Source organism: Andrographis paniculata, unplaced genomic scaffold (genome assembly GCF_009805555.1).
Source record: "Andrographis paniculata isolate CXL003 unplaced genomic scaffold, ASM980555v1 Contig21END, whole genome shotgun sequence".
Taxonomy (NCBI): domain Eukaryota; kingdom Viridiplantae; phylum Streptophyta; class Magnoliopsida; order Lamiales; family Acanthaceae; genus Andrographis; species Andrographis paniculata.
Genome location: NW_026137502.1, coordinates 3,589,577 through 3,612,245, shown reverse-complemented (window position 1 = coordinate 3,612,245; position 22,669 = coordinate 3,589,577). Strand labels below are relative to the sequence as shown.

At 37.3% G+C, this 22,669-nt stretch overlaps 5 protein-coding genes and 1 long non-coding RNA gene across 8 annotated transcripts; 1 reads left to right on the top strand and 5 right to left on the bottom strand.

Moving 5' to 3' along the window:
* Nucleotides 1-281: 281 nt before the first annotated feature.
* LOC127244722 (U-box domain-containing protein 43-like) lies at nt 282-4,367 on the bottom strand. Its single transcript, XM_051265202.1, has 4 exons — nt 3,183-4,367; nt 2,791-3,094; nt 2,213-2,703; nt 282-2,115 (listed from the first exon to the last, which is right to left on the bottom strand). Exons 1-4 carry the CDS (start codon nt 4,365-4,367, stop codon nt 1,090-1,092), a joined length of 3,006 nt encoding a protein of 1,001 aa, XP_051121159.1. The 3' UTR covers nt 282-1,089.
* Nucleotides 2,975-4,588, top strand: LOC127244725 (uncharacterized). Its single transcript, XR_007837324.1, has 4 exons — nt 2,975-3,097; nt 3,260-3,674; nt 3,982-4,140; nt 4,296-4,588. It is a non-coding gene; the product is annotated as an uncharacterized LOC127244725 (long non-coding RNA).
* Nucleotides 4,589-5,744: 1,156 nt separating this feature from the next.
* Nucleotides 5,745-9,890, bottom strand: LOC127244723 (uncharacterized). Its single transcript, XM_051265203.1, has 9 exons — nt 9,236-9,890; nt 8,905-9,061; nt 8,200-8,344; nt 7,950-8,118; nt 7,272-7,542; nt 6,787-7,052; nt 6,483-6,698; nt 6,053-6,155; nt 5,745-5,900 (listed from the first exon to the last, which is right to left on the bottom strand). The coding sequence occupies exons 2-9, from the start codon at nt 9,053-9,055 to the stop codon at nt 5,845-5,847; spliced, it is 1,377 nt and encodes a 458-aa protein (XP_051121160.1). The 5' UTR covers nt 9,056-9,061; nt 9,236-9,890; the 3' UTR covers nt 5,745-5,844.
* A 1,024-nt stretch (nt 9,891-10,914) lies between these two features.
* On the bottom strand, nt 10,915-15,229 carry LOC127245203 (vacuolar protein sorting-associated protein 26B-like). Of its 2 annotated transcripts, none has more exons than XM_051265963.1 (12): nt 14,621-15,229; nt 14,282-14,324; nt 14,113-14,187; nt 13,647-13,721; nt 13,480-13,552; nt 13,192-13,236; nt 12,879-12,990; nt 12,214-12,280; nt 11,778-11,822; nt 11,644-11,699; nt 11,383-11,558; nt 10,915-11,221 (listed from the first exon to the last, which is right to left on the bottom strand). In XM_051265963.1, exons 2-12 carry the CDS (start codon nt 14,282-14,284, stop codon nt 11,205-11,207), a joined length of 744 nt encoding a protein of 247 aa, XP_051121920.1. In that variant the 5' UTR covers nt 14,285-14,324; nt 14,621-15,229; the 3' UTR covers nt 10,915-11,204. The 2 variants fall into 2 exon arrangements, with proteins under 2 accessions (XP_051121920.1, XP_051121919.1); XM_051265962.1 differs by having other exon boundaries at nt 10,915-11,300; nt 14,621-15,216.
* Nucleotides 15,230-15,616: 387 nt separating this feature from the next.
* Nucleotides 15,617-17,663, bottom strand: LOC127244810 (AAA-ATPase At2g46620-like). The gene has a single exon (XM_051265317.1). The coding sequence runs from the start codon at nt 17,239-17,241 to the stop codon at nt 15,742-15,744; it is 1,500 nt and encodes a 499-aa protein (XP_051121274.1). The 5' UTR covers nt 17,242-17,663; the 3' UTR covers nt 15,617-15,741.
* An 867-nt stretch (nt 17,664-18,530) lies between these two features.
* Nucleotides 18,531-22,226, bottom strand: LOC127244811 (uncharacterized). Of its 2 annotated transcripts, XM_051265319.1 has the most exons (6): nt 21,918-22,226; nt 21,166-21,466; nt 20,504-20,662; nt 19,552-19,847; nt 19,036-19,274; nt 18,531-18,895 (listed from the first exon to the last, which is right to left on the bottom strand). In XM_051265319.1, the coding sequence occupies exons 1-5, from the start codon at nt 22,116-22,118 to the stop codon at nt 19,053-19,055; spliced, it is 1,179 nt and encodes a 392-aa protein (XP_051121276.1). In that variant the 5' UTR covers nt 22,119-22,226; the 3' UTR covers nt 18,531-18,895; nt 19,036-19,052. The 2 variants fall into 2 exon arrangements, with proteins under 2 accessions (XP_051121276.1, XP_051121275.1); XM_051265318.1 differs by having other exon boundaries at nt 18,531-19,274.
* Nucleotides 22,227-22,669: the final 443 nt, after the last annotated feature.

Here is a 22,669-nt window from a genome sequence, read left to right as displayed (position 1 = left end):
CTAAATACAATGTTATGCCAAGGTTTGTGAATTGTAAATGCCCCCAATATGAAGCCATGTTATGATTATGAAATGAGTTGATGTTTTTATCTCCCTTGTGATCTGGTTTTTCATTCCATTGTACTAATGATATTTATGCTTTAGAAGATGCACTGTGATTCAACTGACCGTTGTAAGTGTGGACCTAATCTTTCTTTCTTGATTCATATAAAAGCGAGGCAACATTCGAAAGGTGAAGGAAAAAGACTGACATCTTGGCACAGCTATTTTTCAAGAGAACCTACATGTTATATATTGTTATGATAGTTTCTTCTAAACTAGTTTCTCAGTATTTTGGTTTTGGCAGTTGTGAATGGGATGCTCCGTTTGTGATATGATTTTCAGATTAGATTGTGGCACTATTTGGATGCTTGGTACCTTACTTGTGGTTACATGAAGTCATGGCATTGTTAATCTTGTACAGGGCACTTTTCAGATATTAGGAATCGGTAATTGATAATTCCTTGAGGCTTAGATTTTTGGACTCATGAAATTTCAAACTGAGCGAGTAGATGATGCTCGTCTTTATTGACCATTTTGAGGTCACTGCTGGAACCTGCTTGTGTGTTTGCTCAAAGCTTCATGTGGCGGGTAAATATTGTACAAGATGGAGGTTAACATCGTTGTTCCATACCATTGTTATCAATTCTGCTTTTTATTTGCCGTTACAGTAATGTTGCTGTTGTCGGGAGTACTAGCTTCATGTCTCTAAGAATATATATATGATATTTGTGTTCTGAGATGTTGGGAGTCGAAACAAGTGAATGATAATGGATGTGATACGTGATAGCTTGGCTGATTTTGTACTTGTGCAGCAGCATATTTACTGATTATGGTTTGTTTTGGTTGTTTTTTCATATTTGCCAATTTACACTCTTTTTTGCTATGTCATATGTTTTATGTGCATTGAGAAATCGAGGAATTGATTGCACGTCGTGCATATATGATATTGGGACTCGAAGAATCTCACTATCCTATATAGCAGTGTTATACATACATAGAGTCCTTAATTTACGACTGCATTAGTTAGCTATCACAGTCATGAACTGACTAACTATTTCCATCAAAGAAAGTCGATTGTTGATTCAACACATTGAGCTGAGCCAGTATTTTAGCAGCCAAAGGCTTCGTCCGGCTGCTCCCTCTCTGTGTTATATCAACCAGCACCATCTGGACTGATTTCCCATACTTATTTTTGTATTCGACAAATCTGAATATCCGGTGCAGCGCTCTCAGCGCCTTCTCCTGCACCTCTGTCGAATGCGAATTCAGCATCTTTTTTATTGCAGCTACTGCATTGGCTTCCTCCAGCACTTTGCAGCCATTCTGCAGCTGCGTGCCCTCGATCAATGTCAGGATTGCATCCATGATGGCTTCACAAGTTTCAGCTTCAGCCTCGGCCTCCCCGAGCGCCACCACAAGAGGGCTCACAGCATCTGCCTGCAAGAGACAGAAGGACGACTTCACGGTGCACATGCCTAAGTGCACGGGACATGTGTTTTCAGACGGGGATATTCCCAAGCAGCAGGCCAAGCTTAGGAGGTTGCTCCTCTTCACTGGTAAGCTTAATTTGCTTGAACTTTCCGACATTTGCTTCAGTGAAATTGAGATGTATCGTTTTGTCGATGAGCTTGCAGAGCACAGAAGTTTTACCAGGACAGGGATCATGTCGACTTCAGCCACTCTGTTTTGCCATTCAATGTTTGATGGATCTGTGAACCGACAGAGGGCTGCTGCGGCGTACTTTACTATCTCTTTTTCGTGTGGAGCGTGACTGTTTCTGAAAGTTAGGCTATCATAGATGACTTCAAGTGTCCCGGATTCGAGAAGGTTCTGAGACATCTCGATGTTGTGAGGGAGGTGAGCTATTATGGCCATGGCTGCAGCCATCTCCCCTTCGTCGTTGGAAGTTCGGATGATTTGAACCAAGGTGTTGATGCATTTCTTGTTCACATGCTCAATAAATGATTCATGCTCGCCGTCTTCTATCAGGTAATAGAATAATTTCACGGCATTTACCCTTACAGAAAGCTCTTCGACTTCGCATAATTGAATCAGCACTTTAACAGCAGACATCTGGCAAACAGAGGAAAAACAGAAAGAAAGACAATTAGAGGGACATTTTATCCGGGATATGAAACATCAATATAAAGAACTGGAGTTTCTCGACTACCTGTCTCAACCAGTTCCTGATGTCGACACCAGAAGGTGATTTGCACAAGGCATGGAAGGTGAGGAGAAGTGTTACTTGTAAATCAGGTCCAGAATATGAAATGAGAGAAAATAGTTTGAAAACATCCTCTTCTGTTACCATAAGGAAAATCTGCTCCCGGTACGCTTCTGGGGAAGTTGTGGACATGGCTAGATGCATGATAGTTTTTGCCACCTGTTCGCGCAGTTTGGGTATCGATAAATTGTGGGAAAAGATGAGTTCAAACAAGGGATCTTTAGCCCCATGTCTGATCAACTCAAGGCCATTTTGTGGTACTCCTGAGAGGTTCTGTAAAGCTTTGACAGCTGCTGCCTTGACCTCAACAACTCCATAACTGAGCATCTCAAGCAGTGGTTTGTTAGCCCCATCGCTTGAAAGACACAGCTTGTTATGATCAGTTAACTCTAGATCAGCCAAGGTAGCTGCCATGGCCATTTTCATGCTGACTGGCCCTGTAAAACCAAAACATATTTAATTCTAGTTTTAAGGCTAAACCTGTCTATATCTCTAATTCTACTTTATATTTATATCTCAGGAACCTTCAGAAAGCCTCTGCAACAAAGGTTTGAAGAATTGCGCCTTCGCCATCTGTATTACATTTTGATCGAGGAAAGAAAGATTGTCCAGAACGTCGTGGGCGTATTCTGAAGCCCGAGCATCATCACTGCTTGCTAAAGTGACAAGCAGAAGTACGCAACCCTGTACATTCCCAATATGGTTCCCAAGATGGATACTTTTAGATAGCTCCCGGAGCAACTGCAGTGCCAACACACTTTCTTCAACCTTCCTTGCAAGTAGCCGGACGATACATGTGATGCTTTCATTCAATTCAGCAATCTTCACCTGGTAAAAGTTTCAGAAGAATTATTAGAAACTATCTCATTCATATTCTTGATATGAACATCAATGGAAACTGCAAGCAGAAGTTTACCTTGTTATCTTCTCCATCTTTTGCAAGGTAATAAAGAATGGACAAAGAATGAATTCTTTTTTCACTGTTTTTTGCAGAAAGAAGATCAATGAAGATGGGTATGTAATCTTCTATGACTATCCATTCCCTATGTAACTCGCTGTTCTTGCATAAGTCATGGAGTTTCTGCAAAGCACAAAGCACTTCTTGATCATCGTGTGACTGGATTTCAGTCTTCATGGAAGCTATACTAATCATGGTGTTTCGATTTCTCCACTCCTCCATGGATTGTCGCAGAGTTCTGTTTGGCCGCAGAGATGATGTGTTCAATGGAGTCTTTGTTAATGGGCAGAGATTATTTCCATCAGCAAGCCACTTCTCAATTGCAGCTCTCTCGAATGTCTGACCAGACGATGTCTGCACCGGATCCACCATCACATCTTGAGTTATTGGACAATAAAATGACTGGAGAGGTTCCAGCAGCTGTCTACCAAGCGAATCACGTTTGATCAGGTATTTCATTTCCTTCTCTTTCGAACTTGTGATAATGTCAGCATTGGATAGGAGTAGAACAATCTGTTCCATTCTCAAAGCTTCTGTTCTTGATTCAATATTCTGTGTTTCATTCTTGAAACTTTCGAATTCTGCCTTCATCATAGATTGCTCATTTGAGATTCCAACATATTTGGAAATAAAAATGAGCAAATTACTTGCATAAGATTGATCGATGCTTCTTTCTTCTATCCCTGCTTCAATTATCTGCAAAATCTCTTCCTCCTGTGCACAAGTTTGATATTGACAGTCTGCCATATCTTTGCAGAGATTCATAAGCAAGTCATTTGTTTCTGATGCAATATCCAGTGATCCCAACAAATCGATCATAGACCCTCTAATGTTCTTGGTACTGCTCTCCAAGTCCTCCACAATCCTCCTGCAACTTAAGAGGAGATAGATTTTGTTTCCCTTGCTGCAATTCGAGGTTAGCTTCTTAGCAGCTTTTATCTCCGCCTTAAGATCCTCAACAGCTTTATTGCTTGTTTCTGAACTCTCCGGCTGCAATTTGATCAACTCGTGGAAAGTAAGTGATATTCTTTTTAAGAAAGCTGAGTATTTTCTGAAATTCTCCTTCTGTAGAACAACTTCTCTTGAAGCATCTACTACTTCAGATATGGATCGAGCAATATCATGAAGATTGTAGGAAGCCATATGGGAGGGAGTATTCTATTTTGGCGTTATAGAACTGAGCAATTGAAGATCAATTTTTCAGTCTGGAGAAGTGAACTGCTTCGTCTCCTGGTGTAGTACGTTCTTAACTTGATTCTTTCTGCAGAAGAAACTGCACCAAATGTGTGTAGTATACATATATATATAACCTTTGCTGAAACTTAATCATTTATGCTGTGGAAAAAAAAAAATGGATGTATGTAGGTGTTGGATTCCATGGAATTCCAGGAAAAGGAGAAGAATGAATATAACAGATTCTAAATATGAATATACAGGATCTATCCACGAGATATCATCACAAGGAATAAGATCATCAATCAGGATGATTCACCAGAAAAATAACAAGCCGTGAGAATCAAGTACTTAAAAGATGTGCAGAAAACACAAATAAATAGAGTACCTGACAGAGTGATCTGGTTTGGGATAGACATGGAGGTTCATCAGCTCAGATCATCAAAGAAGCAAGGGGATGATGGAAACATGGAATAGAATGAACACGCAATGAAGGATTGATCGATCAGTCAGTTTTGGTCTTGAAGAATGAATAAATAAATAATCAGAGAGAGAGTCAACCCCCAAGTAAACGGTGGCCTGTGTGGGTTCTCTCGTATTATTTAATTTAATTCTCTCTCTCTCTCTCTCTCTCTCTAGAGTCTGTCCTGCTCCGCTACACTCTCAATTAGATAATAAAGCTGTGTTCATATAAATAATTTTGATATTTTTGGCGCGTCAATCTTCAACTTTTTTAAAAAAAAACTCCAGAGCCCTACTTAAAACAAACTAACTTGCTAGTTAAGTTAATTGTAGTTTGAATATGAACATAACAATATTCAACCCTGTTACTATTATGACAATATGCATTGCATTAGTTGTTGACCAGTGCTATTCATTCAAAACATATTATTAGGGACACAACATTAAACAACAAACAATTAGATTCAACTCGCACCCGAAAAATAAATAACGACTACGGATTCATACGGAAATATATAAGAATAATAATAACAACAAAATGAATATGAAGAGCATGGATACAAAACCACTGCATGTTTGCTTGCTTACTAATTAATATGAATGCTAAAAAAAACAATGAAGAGCAAGTTGAATTAAACAAAAACAACAAAACACAAAACACAATTTTTGCTCACAGATGACCTAACTAACAGATCGAATCAACTGATCAACTCTCTAACCCCGTATTTATACGTGCTAAATATGTCTTATGAATGAATAAAACTCACCTTTTGCTAGCAGCAGCGGCCATTGTCTCTCCTTTCTTCCTTACTTCAATTCCAATATTAATTACTTCTATCCCTCCCCTTTATTGCTGGTAATTTTTGCTACTATATATGGTTATTGAAAAAGCCTATCTCGAAACAAACAACCACCTTCCGAGAGAAGTCCCATCCATTCACTTGAACCAGTCCAATCTAAGGAGTAGTAGTAGTAGTAGTAACATCTAGGCTTCGACCTCCACGTTTCTCTCCTTCAACATAGTCCATTCTTCTTCCGACTCTGAAACAAGGAGAGGGCATGTTAGTTGGGCTAGTTGCATTCCTTACGTCCAACAATGCTAATACAAGTTAGATGATTCGATATACTCTTAACAACAATATTGTACTAGTGCAGAAATAACACAAAACAATACAATACAATAGAATACGCACTTGGCTTCTCTCCAATTGCTGATAACCTTCTTTGGAGAAGGGATGCCACAAAGAGGAAGATGGAACACATACCAAACATAACAGTAATGGGGAAAGCATTAACCTGCAACCACCCGAAAATGAGTTAGTTATTTCCCAAGCTCAGCCCCACTAAATACAGGAACATTTATGCTATCTTATCCGTTCAACATAATGGACATCACTTCATCTTGGAATACTTGTTGACTAAAAAGTGTAAGACCCTACTTTCTAGGGATTCTAACATGGTTCCAAAGGCACTTATGTGTGAAAATTGTGGACAGAGAGGATGGTATGAATGAAACCGAACAAGTTATGCACAAAACCGTAGGTTAGCTTCCATGTGACTTAAGAAACATCCATTCAAGCAAAGATTACGAGCAAGCACGAGTCAGAGATGAGACGGGTGTACGTTGTAAAGCACGATGCAAACAAAGATGTTTAGCGGGATACGGAAGAAGTTCATGATGGTGCTTCGAGCCTCCTCAGGGATGTATTGGGATCTCATCTTCATTATGGATGGCCAGAAAATTCCCACACAAGCTTCAAATGTGCAGAAGCCCAGAAGTTGGAGACAGCCTGAATATGAGATGCCACCTCCTTTCTCCTTGGACGGAGCTACCAAGAACTGCCATAGTTTGTTCGAATTAGAAATAGCTCAGCTAGATAAAATCGTAAAATCACAGGGAAATAGCAAAGAGTGACTGGGGGCATACACTTGTTAAGATAGGAAGCAGAAGCGCTGCAGAAGAAATAACAAATACTATTTGCATGTAGCTCTCCACTCTAAGTGTGTTGCGAGCCAATAAACGCGCAGCTATTGAGCTTCCCAACATTGAAGCCAACATGAAAGTTGCGAAAATAAATCCATGAGGAATCTCTTCATCATTTGGACTCAGGGCAGGTGTCCAGAGGAAGACAAATGTATACATTGAACCTTCAAAGAGAGATTGAATGGCACCAAGCAATGCAATCCTCTCATCTGATCAATTAATCAGGAAATCAACTCATCAATCGGGAACCGGCGGGAGACAGACATTTTTAAGCTTGCACTAGTTTTAAAAGATGCAGAAAATAACTTAGTGTACTCATCAAGATGCCAACACTTCACCAACTCCCAGCATGAGGCAGCATCTCTCACTTACATTCATAATTAATTAAATGGAATGACAGGAGCTATAATTAAGAGATTCAGGAATACCTGAAGCAATAGCTACAGCTGCACCCTTGAATTGAGTGAGCAAATCCTTGTTCTCTGAAGGATCTCCATAGTTTTCTGACCAGGATGATAATATTATGGCCATCCCAACAGCTAGAAATATCGAAGCAGCATCAAAGGGTGAAACAGGCCCAAGATTGAAGGTATCAACCAACAGATTTCCAAACAATCCTGATAGAATAGCCACAAGACCATTTCCGAGGAATATTGCCTTGGAGAAAGTCAACGAGAGCCATTGAGGATCAAAACTCCTCTGCAAATACAAGTACATATTCAAGATTGCAATTAATCAACAGTACTCTTGGTATTGAAAACCAAAAATGCATCTCGGAAGCTTCACTCTCTCATTTATTAGCAAGTTGCATATATGCATTGACACACCAGAGAATAGATGTTTCACAAGAGCAAGAAAATGGCACAGAAAATTTTAGGATTGTGTCCGAAATTCATTGAAAAAATAAGAATTTTATATCACAGTATGATAAAATTCCAAGAGCATGTTAAATGCATATTCCAACACCATTCATTATTTATTCAGTCCATGAACGTCCATAGAGAGGTCCTTGACAGTGACAGTTTAAAACTAACAAATATTTCAGGATAATACCAGGTTAGTTAGTTAACAAAAGTTAGTAGCAATTTCATGCAGGGATATCTTGCCTTAAAATGTTCCGCCACAAGCCATGATTCAAATGCAGAAAACAAGAGGGATGTGGCAATACCACCCAAAACACGTCCAATCATCAGAACTTTGTACTGAGGAGAATGCTTGGTAAAGCAGCTCAGTATATATGTTATGCAGTAAGTAACGCATGCTCTCTTCCGGCCCCTACAAGTTCATAAAAGCAGTGTAAGAGAATGTCGTAGTAGCAAAATTTGAATTTAAATAAATAGTATGAGGGCAACTCACTGCTTATCTGCTAGGGATCCAACAATGGTTCCAAACAACATAGAAGATCCAAACCCAGCAATAAATAGCTGTCCAATTTCTCCTTTCCCAAAGCCATATGTACTGTAAAGGTAATAGACATACGGACCTTGCAACCAGTCACCAGCTGCATGCCACATGGAAATTAAATTTGAGCAACATAAAATTACACAGATCGATCAAGCTATCTTTTGTTGGAGAGATACTACAAAAGACTCCCAATGGTGTGAATATAGTGTTTAAGGCAACAAACTACATCTAAATGCATGTTGCATAATTCTGAAATTAATGAAGATAACAGATCGATGGATTCAAGTTCTATGTCATCAGAAGAAAACAAGAGCAAATCTAGGAAGGAAACACCTTTCAATTCTTAACTTTTCATAAACTAAGTTCTCAATGTAGAAACTTCAACCAATCTTATAAACCTATATCTAATTTCCAACATCAGATTCAAATTAAATTATGTCGTCAGATCACACAAGCCTCCCATTTAGACCAGTCCAGCTATTTGGTACTCATGCAGCACCGTGGCATTTGTATCTAGAATGTACTCACATAAAAATAATCACAGTAAATAGCAATTTCCCGGGCGCTCATCATATATAACTTTGATCAATTCAAATTGGCAACGATTGTTATCGCTAATGTAAGGCGGATCGTACGCTGAATCGCAGCTATACCTACCCATCATGAGCGAGTAAACAAGCAGGTAATTGTTCTTGAACGAATTGAAAGATGAAGAAGTACTAATCCGATCCTTGTTAGATTTACTCAGCTCCAATGCTGTCACCACCGCAGCCAACGCCCCGAAGACAATGTAGAAAAACAATTCCATTGATCCCTAGACCAACAAACAATTATCCCACATATATGAGAAACAAGGAGAAATATATATATATATATAACTGAAAAATCGATCTCGTATGTCAATCGTCGCATCGACTCAGAGACAGGAAACGAAAGCGCATATTATTTTGGTATAAACAAAGAAAGGAGCGCGAGCGGGGGTACGTACAATGTGGATGTGAATTGAGGTGGTAGGTGGAATGAGGAGACGGAAATGGCAGTTCCGGCGGCGTTATTGGAGCGACGGAATTTCCTTTTGGGTTGATTGCAACGATATCAAATTATCAATCCCCCATGTCTTGGAGCACTATTTATTCATGGACGGACTGTCTGTCGATTTGAATGTGGGGCCCTCCCATTTTCCCCTACAAGGTGTAGACTTGCCTATTCGGTTTCGAACCGCCGGTTCGACGGTTTATGAACCGGCGGTTACGGTTTGAACCAAAACCGGATGCAAATCGAACCGAAACCGTAGTTCCGACGGTTCAGTTTCGGTTTATAGTTTCTCCAAACCGCGAACTGTCGGTTCAAACCGCCGGTTTATGGTTTGAACCGGCGGTTCGGCCATAATTGTTTTTTTAAAAAAAATAAAAATCTGGCCGTCCGTCGCGCAAGAGCAGAGCAGGCAGGAGAAGAAGAAGAGGTGAAGAAGACGAAGAAGAAAGAGGAAGAAGAAGAAGAATTGGAGAAGAAAGGAAAGAATCGGTGAAGGTGAAGAAAAGAAGAAAGAGGAAGAACCTGTGGCTGCCTTGGCTAGTGCGGCTGCGGCTGCGGCTGCGGCTGCTGTGGTGTGGGTGTGTAAAATGATTTATTAGGTCTTAGGGTATTAGGATTTTGGGCAAATTTATATGTTTTAAAATTATAATAATATGTTTAACTTAAATTTTTTATATATTATCAATTTTTTTATTAAATAAAAAATTATTAATAATATTAAAAAATACTAATACTAATACTGTAATACTCCCTTCGTTCGTCCAGTTGAAAGGACGACGTAGAATAATGACATTTGTGTAATATATTGTAAGTTTAAAGGGTATTTATTATATTAAGTATGCAGTACAATTACTAAAAAAAATGGTAAACTGAGACGGACAAAAATGGTAACAATTCAATGGGAAGGGAGTATTAGTTTTTATTTATATTTTGTAATTTTTAATTATATTATCAATATTTTTATAATTTATATGTATTTTTTAAATTTATAATTTAATTGCTCATTAAATTTATTGTTTAAATTATTTTTACATTGTAACAATCTAATTAATTATTATTCATATAATGAATATATAATAAATAAATTTAAATAAAATAAAAAGAATTAATGAATTTTAAATAAAATTTAAATTTTAAAAATTAGAAAATAAAAAAAATATTAAAAATAAATATATATAAAACACCGTTTCAAATCGTAATCGTCGGTTTATAAACAGTAATCGAGACCATCAAACCGTAACTGAAACCGTCGTTCGGAAGATTCAATTTCGATTTGATATTTTGACAAACTGTAACCGATAATTTGTAATTGTAATCAGCGGTTTGAACCGTTTGAGCAAGTCTAAAGTGCTGTAGTCTCAGTTCGAGCCAGGCCGGGTCGGGCCTCGTGCAATCCATTCCGTCCACGTTGCCCCTCTATCTCTCTCTCGAGCGACGTTGTATTTGTAATTTGTCGTCACTAAGACACTGCAGAAAGGGCTATGTCTGATTTTATATAAAGTTGGCCCAAAATCATATTTTAAAAAAAAAAGAAAAAAAAAAAAAACATAACAATACGAACAAATGATAGACAAATTATAAAATTCACTATAATAACAATCACTATATAAAATAAGAGAAAGAGATGAAATGTAATGATCTGTTCTAATCAACCATGTGAAAATAGAGCCATGACCGTGACGTCATAAGTTCAATTTTGTGGTACCCTATAGTGATTTGCTACCCAAAGGATAGTAATGGTCAGTTTTCATGTTATTAAAAAAAATAATAATAATGAATGAAAAATAAATGGCATAAAAAATTTTTATGATTGTTGTCTTATCTCTCTCAGTTTGTGGCTGTTTCTGGGGATGGGAGGCGGTACACTGTGATTTCCTGCTGCTTAAAGTATCGACGGTCCTCTTCATCAACAAGCACGAGGTTCAAGAAGTACTTGACACTGAATTTGTTGTTGATGTTGTGATAAGTTGGAGTCAGTTCATACGGACTTAGAAACAATCTGATCGGAATTGACTCACCTGCAATGCAGTTCTCAAATCAATCAATGGATATGTAGCCGACAACATGAGAGAAAGAGAAGAGATGGGAAGCCATAGTTACCTCTGACGGGAGTGCCATCCATGAGCTCAAACTTGGCAAGTGTCTCCGTCTCCACATGTGTATTTGGCCCGGACCCTGTCGATTCTCTCCTCCTTATCTCAAGATCCATGTTCTTGAGCTTTATTCTCACCAGCATAAAATATATTTTCCCAATAATTACATCTTTCAGGTGATACCTGCATCCATCATCATCCACATTCAAATTTCAATCAACCAATCAAACTGTCCAGAGCTAATGCTAAGATTTCTGAAGTAGCTTACTTGTTCTTATTGTACTCGAACTCGATATGGAGGCAGTCCTCAATTCCTACTTCCATCTACAACAAGAACAACAAAGAAAAAATGTATATATAGTATCATGCTAAAGATTTCATACATATGAGAAATAATAATACCTTAATGCTGTTATTTAGTTGGGGAGGAGGGCTGTGATTCCGTACCTGATACATGAAAATGGATATGAATACTATGCATTGTGCAGATTAAAGCTTCTGCCAGCAAACACACTTCGACATCACTACATGATAAATAGAAAAGGGGAACTACTTTCTTGCTACATTGGTCCGCAATCATCGACTAAATATCTGTACCTGTTCTACTAAATGTCCACAGTAAGTCAGAGAACATGATGACGATGAATGATTAATGATGTCACACTTTGTAAACGAAATAAGATAAGATATAAATCATTGTCGCCCACTGAACCCATCTACAATTAATGATTTAGGTAAATGAGGCAAAAAAATCAACGCTGACATAATACATGCACTCCAATTTGGGAGGCATTTGATAAATATAGCAAGCATTTGGAGACTAAAAGATGATCTTTACCACAATGTCCTGAAATTGCACTATGCTACCAGCATATCCCCGACTTATTGTCACCCTTAGGACATATCTGAAACAAACATAAAACTTCCAATTACTACGAGAGAGAGAGAGAGAGTTAAATTAACATCAGATTCCTTATTAGTTGAGATACAAAAACACAAGACCAAGGATCTGTAGCAAATGCGGACATCATGACTAAATCGTCCTGTATTTGTCCACTAATTTAAGCCCATTTGCTGCAACGGCGACAATATATGAGCTTTCAAAAGTGAATGCCTTTCCACTGCTCTTTATATGATACATAGCCCTTACATGAAAGCTATTTGATTGTCCTTCCTTAATCAAAATAAGCTAAGATGAGAACGAAACCACACAATCTGAACCCTATATGGTGGCAATTCCTTTACCAGTTAAAATGAGAATATGTGCAGCGATGAATGATGATACATGACCATCAGCACAAAAAACAAATAAAATAGTTTCAGAAACGAGTATTCCAGTCGTTGGAGGTTTTGCCTAAAATTCCCACAGTAAAACTCGCACCCTTATTCATTTTTCAACTTTCTTGAAAAAGAAACGAAATGTGAAATATGTTTTGCATTCTGAAGTAGACAAATAAAAGCAAGAGAAACCTGCTGTTTAAAGACACAGAACAAATAACTCACCTAAGACGCACATTTACCCCATTGTATGTCTCATGAGGCATCTCAACAGTTGAAAATTCAAATGGAAATGTTTTTCTTTCATATAATTCCCCAGGAACATCCAGTTCACGAACTGCCACAGTAACATAAGTTGTAAAATATCATTAGGATGAAAGCAGGGCTTATGGAATATAACAACATGAAAGATGATTTAAATGAAGATTTCTGAATCTGCGCAAAAGTGGACAATCCACATTTATCCAAAAATGCAGAAATCATAGCACCTGGGAAGTAGATTATGTATAAAATACAAAAGCAGTTTATTTATCTTTACCAAGAGAAGTGAAGTCATAGAAGTTGCCCCTGTCGAAGTACATTTCTGCAAAAATGGTGCAATTAGATATGGGAGCTGTAACTTTTTTACCCAATGCACAGCAAACGATTATATTAAACAGTTATGAAAATGAAATACAAAATTCATTAACCTCAGATGGGGTGCCTACAAAACTGACAGTTGTCTGACAGTAAAGACAAATAGCTATGGGAGGATGACATGACTAAAAATCTGATGACGTGAAGGATAATTTAACAGATAATTCTAAATAATATCGGAGAAACACACCTATCTGACCAAGAAGCTCAACTTTAATCCCATTGTGGTCAACCTTCTTCCCAGGAATTGGTTCGACAGAAATCTAAAGACATGATACATGGTATCGCTATGATAAATTAGTAAAATCCAAAACACTAAATTTACATAAAGGCCGAATCAACAAGAAAAGAAAATACCATCCCAGAAATCGTTTCCTGGCTGTGGAACAACGGAACCATTACTGTTTGACCATTCTCCTTTTTCAGTTGCACCTAAATCCACATTTTTACATGAGTAAGCCTCAGTAACATCAATGTGAGCTATAATATACTTGTCTTTCCGGTAAGGGATCATTAAGCCACAGAAATCACATAACCAACCCACGAAACTAAATAAATTAAAATAATAGTTCATAATTTAGTAACACAATTCCCTACATTGTACATGCTATTAAGAACCAAGAAAAGACATCCATAGAATTCAAGCCTAGTTGCAAATAATTAGTACTACTATGACCAATGAAAAGACGTACATACAGTCACAGAATTCTCTTCCTAACCTGATAAGACTACGCTTGTAATGTTCGATTAATACAATGTCTGGAGTCCTACCAAACATGTATTTGAAAGTTCTAACAATTATAAAAGGGGAAGACAGACAAACCTGCTTTCGAGTTTTCCCATCCGAGAATGCAATTGAAATGTTGCATGCCGGCTTAAAAGCTCCAAGTAAATAATTCTGCAAGAAGAAGTGACAATGAATTCCACTCTGACTAAAACATGACGATTAAAACAGAGACAGGGAACAAGAGGAAACAAATAGAAAAATCTACCATCCCTTCACCCTAATTCCGTCCGAAATTGCTATGTAATCACCTGCAACAAATCTCGGTTACAATCCCCAACAAACCAAACTAATAACAAAGACCTAATCGGAACCAAAAAAAAAACCAGTATCCCCAATCACAATATAATATACTTCTCGGCGCAAATTCAAAACTCTAATAAAAATAACCCCGTAGTATAAAAATCAGTAAAAACAGCAGTAAAAATATCAGTACAGTGTTCAACTCAGGGGGTTTTTTAATTAATAGTATTGTTTTCAAGAGGAGGAAAGAGAGGGAGCATTGATCGGTGCCGGTGACGGCGATGGCGACGGAAAATGCGATTACCTTCGCTGAAAGGATCGCCACGATCAAATGAATATTGCGGTGCGACCTATTTTCCAGCATCTAAATAAATAATTTAACTCTCGAATAAAGAAATATATATATATATATATGTATATATATATGAAAAATATAAAAATTAAAAAAAATTTAAAAAAAAATGGAAAATGGACAAAAAATTTATCTTTTATTATGTTGAAGTGGATGCAATATAAATTTAGAGGTAGCCAAATACTATATAAAAATATATTGTATATAATGTAATATATAGTACGGTTCAAATGATCTCTTCTTGTCTTGTATTGCACGAAGAAGAAGAAGAATGTAATTGAATCGAATCTTGATCGTTATCATCAACAGACTTGCCCATTAGGTTTCGAACCGTCGGTTCGAACCGAAACCGGACACAAACCGAAACCGAAACCGAACCGTCGGTTTAGCTTTTCTTTTTTTTTGTTTTTTTTTTTATCTTCCACCATGGCAGGGCAGGCAGCGCACAGAAAAAGAAGAAGAGGAAAGGAGGAGCAGGACCGGGGTTGGAAGATAAAAGGAAAAAAAATGAGAGGAACTGAGGAAGAAGGAAGGAACAGGGAGAACCTGTTTGTGGGGCTCAGGCGTGGCTGCGGGCCTGCGGGGTCGGTGGAGTGTGGATGTGATGCTAATTAAACATTAGGGTTAAATTGTGTGTATTTTATAATAATATTATTATATTTATAATTAAAATTTAAAATATAATAATGATAATATTAATACATATAAATAATTATTAATAATATTAAAAACTAATAATACTATTAATAATTTTTTTATTTATATTTTATATTTTATAATTTTTTATTATATTATTATATATAATTTAAATTATTTTATTATCTATTATAATATTTGTATAATTTAATTATTTACTATATTAAATAAAATTAAAATGAAATTTAATTATTTTTAAATAAAAAAATTTAAATTCTTAGAAAAAAAATTAAAAACGAGTATATATATATATATAAACCGGCTAAATCGTAATCAAAATCGTTAAATCATAAGTCATTCAAATTCTATTTTAATTTGATATTTTGACAAATCGTAACGGATGATTTGAACAGTTTGGGCAAGTTTAATCATAACTATCAATGGTTTGAGGCTGAATTACTATTATTATGATTACTACTATTCTCTTTCTCGCTGGGGTCGACGACGACGACGTCGAATTTGTCCATTGATGCCTTCCTCCCGCTCCTTGCCCTGAACAGTCCGTACAGATTCTTTATCTCTTTCATGGGATGAATTCCATTGCCGGTGCCGGCGTGCGGTTCCTCCGGCGGCTCCTCATCGCCTGAGCCTCGACCCGACCCGGATCCACTTAGCAGCCTCCGACCCACCCGGGAGGCGAGGTTACCCTGCATCGCGGTGATTACCGTTTTCAAGGCGCGGGTCGGGGAGGCCCGATTCGATATCATTATCTCGCAAATCTCGGCGGGGCTTAGGGTCGCCCCGGTTTGGAACATTTCTTCCACTTGGGGGAACAGTTTGTGCTCCTTCACGCCGAGATGGCTGCCGGCGAGGGTTTTGAAGGCGCTGAAATCGCAGAGTGGGAAGTTGATGTGGACGTCGATTCTCCCCGGCCGGAGCACCGACGCGCACACGTTTTCTTTGCTGTTCATGGTGAATACCATCACCCGCTCTTCTCCGCAGCAGGAGAAGATTCCGTCCATAAAGTTGAGGATTCCTGACGTGCTCACTGCCGTTGTTGTGGATTTTGCGTCCAGGTAACGGTCTAGATCCTCGATTACTAGCACCGATTTGGTTGTGGTTTGGAGGAGGAGGTACTTGAGGTCGGCGTCGCTCTGCACTTTGTGCAGGTTGATTTCGTAGATGTCGTAGCCGAGAAGCTTCGCCATGGCAGATATGAAGGTTGATTTGCCGGTGCCTGGGGGACCGTATAGCAAGTAGCTTCTCTTCCATACGCGACCTAATCGGTGGTAGTACTGCCTCGACTTGGAGAAATTCTCCAAATCGGATTTGATTTTCGATTTCAGATCGGCGTCCATGACGACGGTCTCCATCGTTGCTGGATGCGTGAACGGCGTCGACCTCCACCTTCCATTTTTCTCGACTTGGTTCTCCACGTTGACGAACAGCCTAACCTCTTTCCTCTTCTGCTCCAACTCCTCGTAAGTTTGATGGATATGCTGCAAGTAAGGCACCAAAATCCTCCGTTTCTGGTTCTTCCTGATCTTCAGAACAAGCGACTTTTCGCCGCCGTCCACTTTCCAGCTGACGGCGGCGCCGAGGAATTTATCGGTGATTGCCTGATTCTCATCCAAAGTGAGATTGATTTCAGTGGACTTGGAGCCGGAGCAGAGATTGGCGAAATCAGAATCTTCGAGGGACGGCAGGGAATTGAGGTAGGAGAAAACCTTTCGGTAGAGCTGATTCTCCTGCATGTTGTGGTTGAATTTGGGGACCCTGTAGACCTGGTGAACATAGCATTTGTCTTCGACTGCACGCCATAGCTTCTTGAGGCAATGGAATAAGCTTGTTTTGGCCAAGAATTTCAGAGCTATGATCAAGAATATGATGGAGAAGAAGGGAACACCAATGAAATTGATGATGGCAAACATCATCATAATTGGTGGGTGATTAGAGTCCAGAAATTGCTGCCAAAACAAGCGAAACAGAAGAAGAAGAAGAAGAAGAAGATGATGATGATGATGATTGATTAAAGCGAGGAAGTGGAATATGAATAGGAATTAGAATAGGAATCTGAATGAATGATAGAGGATTGTTCCAGCTGCAATTTAGGTTGGGAATTTTAATTGATAAATAGTAAGTTATAATACATATATTGATTGTTTGTTTGATTAGGAGAGGGAAGAAAAACCAGTCAGGTCTCCAAATTTGAAGGGCTGAATAGAAAGAACATTCAAAGGGGAAGAATAGAATAGATGAAAATAAAGAATTCAGTTGGTCATCTTTGTCACACGCTGAAAATGGAAATGTGAAGAGATTGTAAGAAGCAGTCAAGAATTAATGCAGGTGTGAGAGAAAGAGGCATGAATTTTCTGGTACCTATGCATATATATATATATATATATATAGCTGTTTAAGGATGACCAATCATGGGGTTGGATTTTTATTTTATTCTATTTTTATTTTATTTTTTGGCTTACTCTCAAGTCTTCAACACTGGTTTGTGTTGTCCATTTATTTTTAATTGAAGTCCCAAAATCCATTGTCAAATAACTATTGTATTTAACTCAACTAGCTTGCTTGACGTCAGTATAAAACCTTCTCTGTTTTCTGCCACAAATTCTCACTTTTCACCACCTTTTAACTATTATCAATTATAGAAACAAACATGAACGTCAATATAATACACAAATCATATATACATATATATATGTGTATGCTGTCGGCGTCGCCAACTATTTATTTCATAAAAACACCTTTTTGTGTTTCTTGTTTAATTAATTAAATATTGTCGCCATCCTTGTATGGCAGCTAAATTGACTGTTTCCTCCCTCGCTCCACGCATGTTAGTTACATGCGCCATGGACGCCGCTGCCAAAATCTCTCTCTCTCTCTCTCTCTCTCTCTCTCTCTCTCTCTCTCTCTCTCTCTATATATATATATATATATATAAACTAATCTGCATATTAAAATAGTACTAAATATATAAATAAAATGACAAACAATATATAATTTCAATTAAAAAACAACGTTATGTTAATTGAAATCAAACGTTGCGTTGTGTTAATTGAACAATACGCTTACAGTTCATTTAGGTATAAATATGTTTAAATTATCTTAGAGTATTATCAATTATATTTACATTACATTAATATATTCAAAATAATATTCAATTGTGCCTATTTGCTAAATAGATATAGATATGTAAACATATGAAGTATGAACATGTTTTAAAGTTTTTCCATTAAAACTAGAATCCAATACAAAATTAGACTACCTGAGTTTGTGTACCTAATCACAATTGAGTGCTACAGATAAGGCAAAATTAAGAATCTGAATTTCCAGAAGATACACGACACAATTACATTAGTAATCTGCCTAACATAGGTGAGTGATGTACATATACCTTATTTCTTTCTTTCCGACATCATTCAACTCGAAATAAGTTTACGCAAGCCGTCGAGGCATAAAAACAACTTACTTGTCATCAACATATGAATGACACTGCCGTCAAAATTGGGACGTGTCATCAGTGAATGCAAGAGAGTGACGACGACAATGGACAGCAGACCAACAATATGATGATGGGCCCTATAAGCATATAGTACTTAGAAGAGAAGATCAAACATAATAACATATGATTAAGGAGTGGCCATAAATACTTGCTCTGCTTAATTTCATATATGCAAATGCCAATGGAAACAACCCTACAACAAAATTATGATCCATACCATCCATCCTGTGAATATTAAGAATCCTGATTGTCTGATTGAAGATTCAGAATTTGGGAAACAACGAGCTTGGATAGCTCATTGATAGCAGCTTGGACTTGATAATCGTCTGGTTCCCTCTGTCTCGGCCATCCCAATCCTTGTGAGCTTAATCTGCTGTACTCATTTGCAGCGACCTTTGTTTTGGTTGTTGTGGCAATGACTCTCTCCAAATCTGATTGGGATAACGACCTTGGCTCCTGAAATTAAAATAGCAGATTATAATAAGTGTAATAACTAGCTCCTAGATTGTGTTATTCAATTGTTAGAATTGGAATCTTGTCAGAATTAGAATTAGAATTGTCTGATTAGAATTAGAATAGGTGGAGCCTACTTAGACAGATTGTACTAAAGATTACACGAAATGTGTAACCAGTACTATAGCCAGTTTCGATACAAATATATAGTTCCTACATTATTATAAGAAGCAATAAACTGTTGCAAAATTAATGCATCAATGAGAAAGGAAATAATGACCTGAGATGATTTTCCACTTTTCTCGTCATTAAGTAAGTCTCGGATTGGAAAATATGCAGCCTTTTTGCATATCTCAAGAAGATCAGAACCAGTATACCCCTCACATAGAGTAGCTATGTAATCATAGTCAATGTTATCTTCAACCTTCTCATCCTTTAATATCACTTTTAGTATCGAAACCCTCTCCCTACGATCAGGAATCCCGATTTCAAATGCCTGAGGAAGACGCCTGAGAATTGCTTCATCAAGTTCTGATGGACGATTAGTGGCAGCAAGAACCATTACACGAGCATGTTCTGCATGACCAAAGTCAAGGTCTTAATGAAGATGACTTTCAAGTAGGACACTCAAATAAAATATAAACATATTAAAACCAAGTAGCAATATATATTGACACTACCTGAGCAAAGTCAAGGTCTAATAAAAAAATGACTTTCAAGTAGGACATACAAATAAAACCTGTACAAATAAACTCAAGTAGCAATACTCATTAACAAACTTTGTCAAGGTTTTAACAAAATGGACTTTCTAATAGAACATTCAAATAAAATTTAAACATATTAAAACCAAGTAGCAATATATATTGACACTGCATAAGCAAAGTCAAGGTCTAAACAAAAATAACTATCAAATAGGACATACAAACAAAATCTTAACATATATACTCAAGTAGCAATATATAGTAACAAACTTTTTCAAGGTCGTAACAAAAATGACTTTCAAGTAAGAGTATGAGACCATTAAAAAAAAACCAACTAAACATATTAAAACCAAGTAGCAATATATGTTGACACTGCATGAAAGTCAAGACCTAAACAAAAATGACTTTCAAGTAGGACATACAAATAAAATCTGAACAAATAAAAATCAAATAGCAAAACATATTAACAAACTTTGTGAGGTGCCAGAAGGGAAAAGAAATATATTCCAGAGATATTAACATAAAACTTACGATCTGTGGTGAAACCATCCCACAATGCCATAAATTCAGTTTTCATGTTAGTTAGTGCTTCATGATCTGTCGATTTCCGCTGGCCCAAAAAGCTATCTACTTCATCAATAAAAATAATAGCTGGCTGTAGTTTGTATGCCAAGCTGAATACAGCAGCCACTGCATGCAAATATGGAGCAAAAGTCATCATTAAACAAAATGGAACGAAGGAAAGAGACAAGAAACACAATCAACATGGAATTGTGTGAAACATAGAACAATCCAATCTATCATTTTTTTTTTTTCTGAAAATAATATATTCTAAGATACTTCCAATTTTTCGTTAAATTTCAATTCTCGGATGCATTCATACAATGTCAGTAATGAAGTAATAGATAATTGCATGAACCGATCACAATTCAGTTATCCACGGCTAGAAGTTGCAATGACTTTTTCATGAGCAGCAAGTAAAAGCCAAAACAACAGATACTGTCCCCACATCCAAAATCAATAAATAGATTTTACCATCGTGGAATATAAATACCATTATAATAATCTTTGCTGCTTAAAACTAGCACGCGAAGGATCACGCAGCATTAATCACTATAACAGTCAATGTGGATCTACCTCTAGAACATATTGGTCAAAGGACTTCACGTTGAGAAAGCTATGAATGCACTTACCTAGCTTCTGTGCATCACCGAACCATTTGCTCATCAAATTGGATATTCTCACATTAATAAAAACAGCTCCTGATTCTTTTGCAATTGCTTTGGCAAGCATCGTCTTCCCAGTGCCCGGTGGTCCATATAATAACACCCCTTTTTGCGGACCAAGAAGCTTTCCATGAGAGAACAACTCAGGTCTTTGCAATGGAAGAATAACTAACTCGTATAATGATTGTTTAATGGCATCCAATCCGCCAATGGAATCAAATTTCACGTCTATATGGTCTGGATTGACTACATCACAAGCCACAATATCCTGTAATCGAAAAAAATGAACTTTAACCACATCAAATGTACCTCGAATATATTAACCAGTAAAACTAAAACAGGCATATTGCCCTAAACATCAAATCAATTCCAACATAGTGCATCACAAGCATCAATTTTCATTTACACACTACGAACATGAGAATTATTTTTTATTTACAAGAGAGTGCATCAGCTATCTTTGAATCCAGTATTGTGCTATTCAGCAAAAATCACGGCGGAACTCGAAAGCCATATTTTCATTAAATTCACTATAAATTACCACGGTAGAACCAGACGAGTAAACTTAAATCAACTCCTCGCCTCATCCATTCAGAGTAACATGCGGTTTTAAAATAAAATAAGTTAAAAAATTTCAAGGTAAAACATGAAGAGGCGGAGAAAAGCACAAGCGCAAGCAATAATACGAAAAACGAAAGAGAAATGAATAGAAATAGGACCTCATAAGGATTAGTCTGAACAAGAGGACGGCCTAAACGCTTGGCGATTTCCTTCTTGTGCTCGATTGCTTTCTTAGCAGCGTCGCGGTTGGGGTCGAGATGCTTGAGGCCGACGAAGAGTACCAAACAGCTGAGAGCAGCGCTGGCAGCGTAGAGAATCAGTTCCTGTACGAATTTCGTCTCCCCTGATCCGCTTCTCATTTTCGTTTTGGTGCAGTCGGAGATTTCTGGTTGAGAGATACGGGTTTGGAGGTGTAAGTGAGGATTGGAATTTGAGGGGAGAGAAAGAACAGAGAAGCTTGGAAGACACGAGACGAGAGGACACATCAGACATGTCTTCATCTCTCTCTCAGTTGGGCTGTTAATGGACTTCACTTTAAAGTTGGGCCCATTTAAAAGCCCAATAATAATGTCTTGTCAGCATTATTATTATGTTTATTATTATTATTAAAATTTTATTGGCTCGTAGGAGAATGCGGTAGGGTTGATTTATACATGTGTGTTTGCTCGAGAGATTGGATTTTAAGTTAGGCTTTTAATAGTAAAAATTTTGAATTGTAATCGTGGTAAATAGGTATAGATGTTATATTTTGAACGCAAAATTAATTTTTTTATAATATAAAAAATAAAAAATAGATGTTTAATTTGATATTTAAAAAAAAAAATGATGAATAATAAAATTTTGGATAAATCCTTCAAATGAACACACATTTAATAATATAAGAATCAATTATAGACTAATTTATTTTCTC

What these genes read in the sequence shown, in the direction of transcription:
- LOC127244810 (XM_051265317.1), bottom strand. Translation starts at nt 17,241, where the DNA reads ATGATGATGTTTGCCATCATCAATTTCATTGGTGTTCCCTTCTTCTCC.
- LOC127244722 (XM_051265202.1), bottom strand. Translation starts at nt 4,367, where the DNA reads ATGGCTTCCTACAATCTTCATGATATTGCTCGATCCATATCTGAAGTA. An exon ending in GTTGCAGAGGCTTTCTGAAG is followed by an intron (nt 2,704 to 2,790) that starts GTTCCTGAGATA and finishes TTGGTTTTACAG; the next exon opens with GGCCAGTCAGCATGAAAATG. An exon ending in TCAGGAACTGGTTGAGACAG is followed by an intron (nt 2,116 to 2,212) that starts GTAGTCGAGAAA and finishes TCTGTTTGCCAG; the next exon opens with ATGTCTGCTGTTAAAGTGCT.
- LOC127245203 (XM_051265962.1), bottom strand. An exon ending in AGGAAACGATTTCTGGGATG is followed by an intron (nt 13,553 to 13,646) that starts GTATTTTCTTTT and finishes TCATGTCTTTAG; the next exon opens with ATTTCTGTCGAACCAATTCC. An exon ending in AACTAAATAACAGCATTAAG is followed by an intron (nt 11,700 to 11,777) that starts GTATTATTATTT and finishes TTCTTGTTGTAG; the next exon opens with ATGGAAGTAGGAATTGAGGA.
- LOC127244811 (XM_051265318.1), bottom strand. Translation starts at nt 22,118, where the DNA reads ATGAGAAGCGGATCAGGGGAGACGAAATTCGTACAGGAACTGATTCTC. An exon ending in TTCAGACTAATCCTTATGAG is followed by an intron (nt 21,467 to 21,917) that starts GTCCTATTTCTA and finishes TTTCGATTACAG; the next exon opens with GATATTGTGGCTTGTGATGT. An exon ending in CGGTGATGCACAGAAGCTAG is followed by an intron (nt 20,663 to 21,165) that starts GTAAGTGCATTC and finishes ATTTGCATGCAG; the next exon opens with TGGCTGCTGTATTCAGCTTG.
- LOC127244723 (XM_051265203.1), bottom strand. Translation starts at nt 9,055, where the DNA reads ATGGAATTGTTTTTCTACATTGTCTTCGGGGCGTTGGCTGCGGTGGTG. An exon ending in TTGTGGCGGAACATTTTAAG is followed by an intron (nt 7,543 to 7,949) that starts GCAAGATATCCC and finishes TTGTATTTGCAG; the next exon opens with AGGAGTTTTGATCCTCAATG. An exon ending in AGCAATTGGAGAGAAGCCAA is followed by an intron (nt 5,901 to 6,052) that starts GTGCGTATTCTA and finishes TCCTTGTTTCAG; the next exon opens with AGTCGGAAGAAGAATGGACT.